General features: G+C 41.1%; 1 protein-coding gene across 1 annotated transcript; it reads right to left on the reverse strand.

The window, feature by feature from the left end:
* Positions 1 to 2,945: 2,945 nt before the first annotated feature.
* LOC123185268 (dynein light chain LC6, flagellar outer arm-like) lies at positions 2,946 to 3,413 on the reverse strand. Its single transcript, XM_044597198.1, has 2 exons — positions 3,276 to 3,413; positions 2,946 to 3,107 (listed from the first exon to the last, which is right to left on the reverse strand). The coding sequence occupies exons 1-2, from the start codon at positions 3,411 to 3,413 to the stop codon at positions 2,946 to 2,948; spliced, it is 300 nt and encodes a 99-aa protein (XP_044453133.1).
* Between the last annotated feature and the right edge of the window lie 322 nt (positions 3,414 to 3,735).

Below are 3,735 nucleotides of genomic sequence, written 5' to 3' on the forward strand. Positions count from 1 at the left end.
TTTTAATGTGTTTCAAAGATTCATGATCAGAATGTATAACAAACTCCTTGGGCCATAAATAGTGTTGCCATGTTTCTAAGGTCCGAACAAGAGCATATAATTCTTTATCATAAGTAGAATAGTTCAGACTAGGCCAACACAATTTTTCATAAAAGTATGCAACAGGTTTGCCATCTTGTAATAACATACCTCCTAATCCAATTCCACGAGCATCACATTCAAGCTCAAAACTCTTATTAAAATCAGGAAGTTGGAGTAAAGGAACATGTGTCAACTTATCTTTCAATACCGTGAAGGCTTCTTCCTGTGCGGTACCCCAAACAAAAGGCACATCCTTCACTACAAGAAATATGTCAACTTGTGACCAGCACTATTGGTCACTGAATGGTCACTGTTTTCAATTTGTGACCTTTTTGTGACCAAAAACATAAGGTCAAAAGCTGGCAGTCGTAAACTGACTATAGCGACCTTTCTTATGGAATGGTCATATACGTTTATGACAAAAATACGTCTACTGTGGCGTTTTGGTCACTAGCAACCTCCCCAGGCCACGTAGGCATCCAGCGTGGCAATCTAATGTGGCACAAGATTCAGCCCGGTCCAATTAGGTGTCTATATGGGCCGAGCCCATTAATTCAGCCCACTTATATTTTTTCCCGATAATTTTTAATAGCTACATGGGCCTAGCAAGCAATTCGGCCTTTTTATTTTTTCGGTCGTGGCCTTTTTGGCTCAACAATTACTTTTTTTAAGACAGATCCAATAGTCAAATGGGTCCTAATTGAGTGGGTCCCAATGGTCAGGGTCAGATTCTTCAGATTTCAATTTTCTATTAAATAAAAACAAATATTTAAATCAGAACAGATTGAAAAGAGAAGTAATACTTCAAACAGATCAAACAACCAAATTTGGTACATTACAATCAAACATAGTTCACACCACGTTTATAATCGAACATACTTCACATCAGGTTTATAGCCACCAAGAACACAACTAAATTGAGTGTTTCAACTAAATATCTATAAAAGTATAACTAGCTCCAATGAGCTAGAACTAAATGCTTCTTCACTTCTTCATCCTAGAGCTTGCGACGAAACATGAACGAACGCCAACATCTACATGTTATAGAACAAAAAAATGGTTAGGGACAAAATAAAAGCAAGCAATGAAACAAAACAGGACTGCACCATATCACAGGAAGTTCCATATGAGCTAGAATATGGCCAACTGCATTATGCACTGCTCATACATGGATATATGCCTACTAATATTAACATACTGATCTAATACAGAGCATAGGCATCATGCATACCCTAAGCATATACAAACAGAAGGTATTCAAGATGATGTGCTGCATATGCAAAATAAATCAAGAAACTACAACAGGGAACAGGAAACAGAGCCTCAAAGTGTTCACTTGTCATGTTTTGTCCGCCATTTTGAGATCGACACGCACCAAGCAAACAAACATGATTGCTTTATTCCTTTTGGATTAAAACAGGAATATGGTGTTCCACCTTATACTACAACATCATCAGGATTAAAACAACAAATTTATAGTCAGAGTGCTGGATGAGACAAATATCAATTGAAACCAACTAGAACAGGTGAGCCAGGGATAAGTAGCGGCAGGAAAATAATGGTACATTCACAACTTAAGTTCAGGAAAATATCACCACATGTATCAGTATACATGCAGGAATAGTATCATTGAGTACAGTAAAACAACAACTTGACCCATATAAGTCACAACTCTAAAGAAAGAAAGAAAGAACAAGTTTAGCTAGCTATGTATTCCTAGTTGAGAGCTAAGCAATTTGTTTGTTTATGCTGTAACTGACAGACCTAGTACAAGAAACAAGCAAAGTGAAACAGTATTGACCAATTCAATGGCAATACAAGCTAAGCAACTTAGCTAGTAGGTGACCATCCAATCCATGATGCAGCAGCAAGTGCAAATATGATATGATGTGAAGAAGAAGCTAGCTGGAGAGGTTGGGGATGAAACCAAAATTACAAACCATTGTCGGACCTCGCATCACCACTATTTTATCGTTTTATAAGCAACCGGAAACTATGCAGAGAGCAGACTGGACAGTAAAAGAATTATCAAGCAGAGCAAAACAGCAGCGTGGCCATCAACTCATAGCCCTGAAGAAAGAAAGAACCAATAGGGTCAGCTACTTATTTATTCAGAATTGAGAGTTGAGCAATCATCAGAAAACTAAAGATATTGCTTAGCTAACTAAATAACACATCATTCAGTCACAAGGTATAATTCTGACTATAATATAAGCAAAGAACTAAAGACACTACGTACTTAGAACTCAATTAAAACTGAGAATGGTTTATGAAAACAATCTGATTTTATTTGTTTACATTAGTAAAAACAAGTCTATCAGGTAAGATCAAGAACACTAATACTAACACAGACATATCTTCCTTTATGTGAACAAGTGTGCTTCCTTCATTAATTAGTAGTAATTGTTCCATGCTAATACAAGCACACGCCCTGGCCTATCGAAGTCTGAATCTAATTAAATTGCACCATGGACGTGTCATATCACCAAGGCAAGTACTAGTAAATCTTTGCACCATTTTTCAGATAGATAAAAATGTAGTTGTACTCATCCTAACTAGCATTGTGTAGGAGCGCTAGAAGTAAGGCGGTTTTCAGTATAATACATGGTGTGTCAACAAAATTCCAAATTTCTATTCTGTTATTTCCAAGTACCAAACGCAAGCTACAGAACGAATCACATAACTGCTATAGTGATTCTATCCAGATTCTGAAACCAAGTATAAATGGATCTTCAATAGCCATTATTTAAACTGATCAGAATTGCAAAATGCCACCATCAGATCAGAACTCACGTAAACCTACAGACCAGGAAAATGCATCACAAGTTGTATGCTCACCTTGTCACTTAAACCTACAGACCAGATCAGCACGGCAGCGGTTGCTCATCCGCCATGCCTTTGAAGACGAGGAACCTGAGCAACTCGAACTTGAAGTATATGAAGCTCCCCTTGCTGTGCGTGAAGTAGCAGCCGAAGCTGCAGCCCACCACGCACTGCCACCCCGGGCCATGGATCATGTCGGACTCCTGCAGTGCAGCCGTCCAAATCATATCCAATCATTCGGCAGCACTTGCGCAGCTAACTGCTGATTTATGTTCAAGTACATCGTTCTTTCTCTTGCAAGACTGTCTCTAGCTTATTACTTGCAGATTCAGAGGCTATAGATTTGGGGGCGGTATTGGCAAGTTTCTCACCTTCTTGATGTGCGCCGTGATGCTCCAGCAGTCGAGGACGTCGAAGCGGTCGAGCGCCCTGGACGCCGCCGACATGGCCTGCAGCTGCATCTTGGCCGGCATGTCGGTGTCCTCCACCGTTGCCTTCCCTTCCAGCATCCTGCTCGCTCGAGTGGACGAACAGCCGCGCACATGGACCGGAGGTTGGGGGAACAGCCGCTACAAGCACAGAGAGTGAGAGAGGGGGGATAGAGGCGAACCACCACCGTACCAAATCAAGAAAAAAAACTGAAATCTGAGAGGGGAGATGGGTCGGACCTTGAGGAGCAAAGGGAGATTTGGGAGATCGTGATGGATTTGGGAGGGGGAGACCATCCTGGTCGCCATGGGATGGCTCGCCGGAGAGGAGATCGCTGCTGCCGGCGCGCATCCTTGTAGGTTGACGAAGAACCAGTCGTCCTCGAGCAGATCAAGGCCATCC

This window comes from Triticum aestivum, chromosome 2A, assembly GCF_018294505.1.
Source record: "Triticum aestivum cultivar Chinese Spring chromosome 2A, IWGSC CS RefSeq v2.1, whole genome shotgun sequence".
Taxonomy (NCBI): domain Eukaryota; kingdom Viridiplantae; phylum Streptophyta; class Magnoliopsida; order Poales; family Poaceae; genus Triticum; species Triticum aestivum.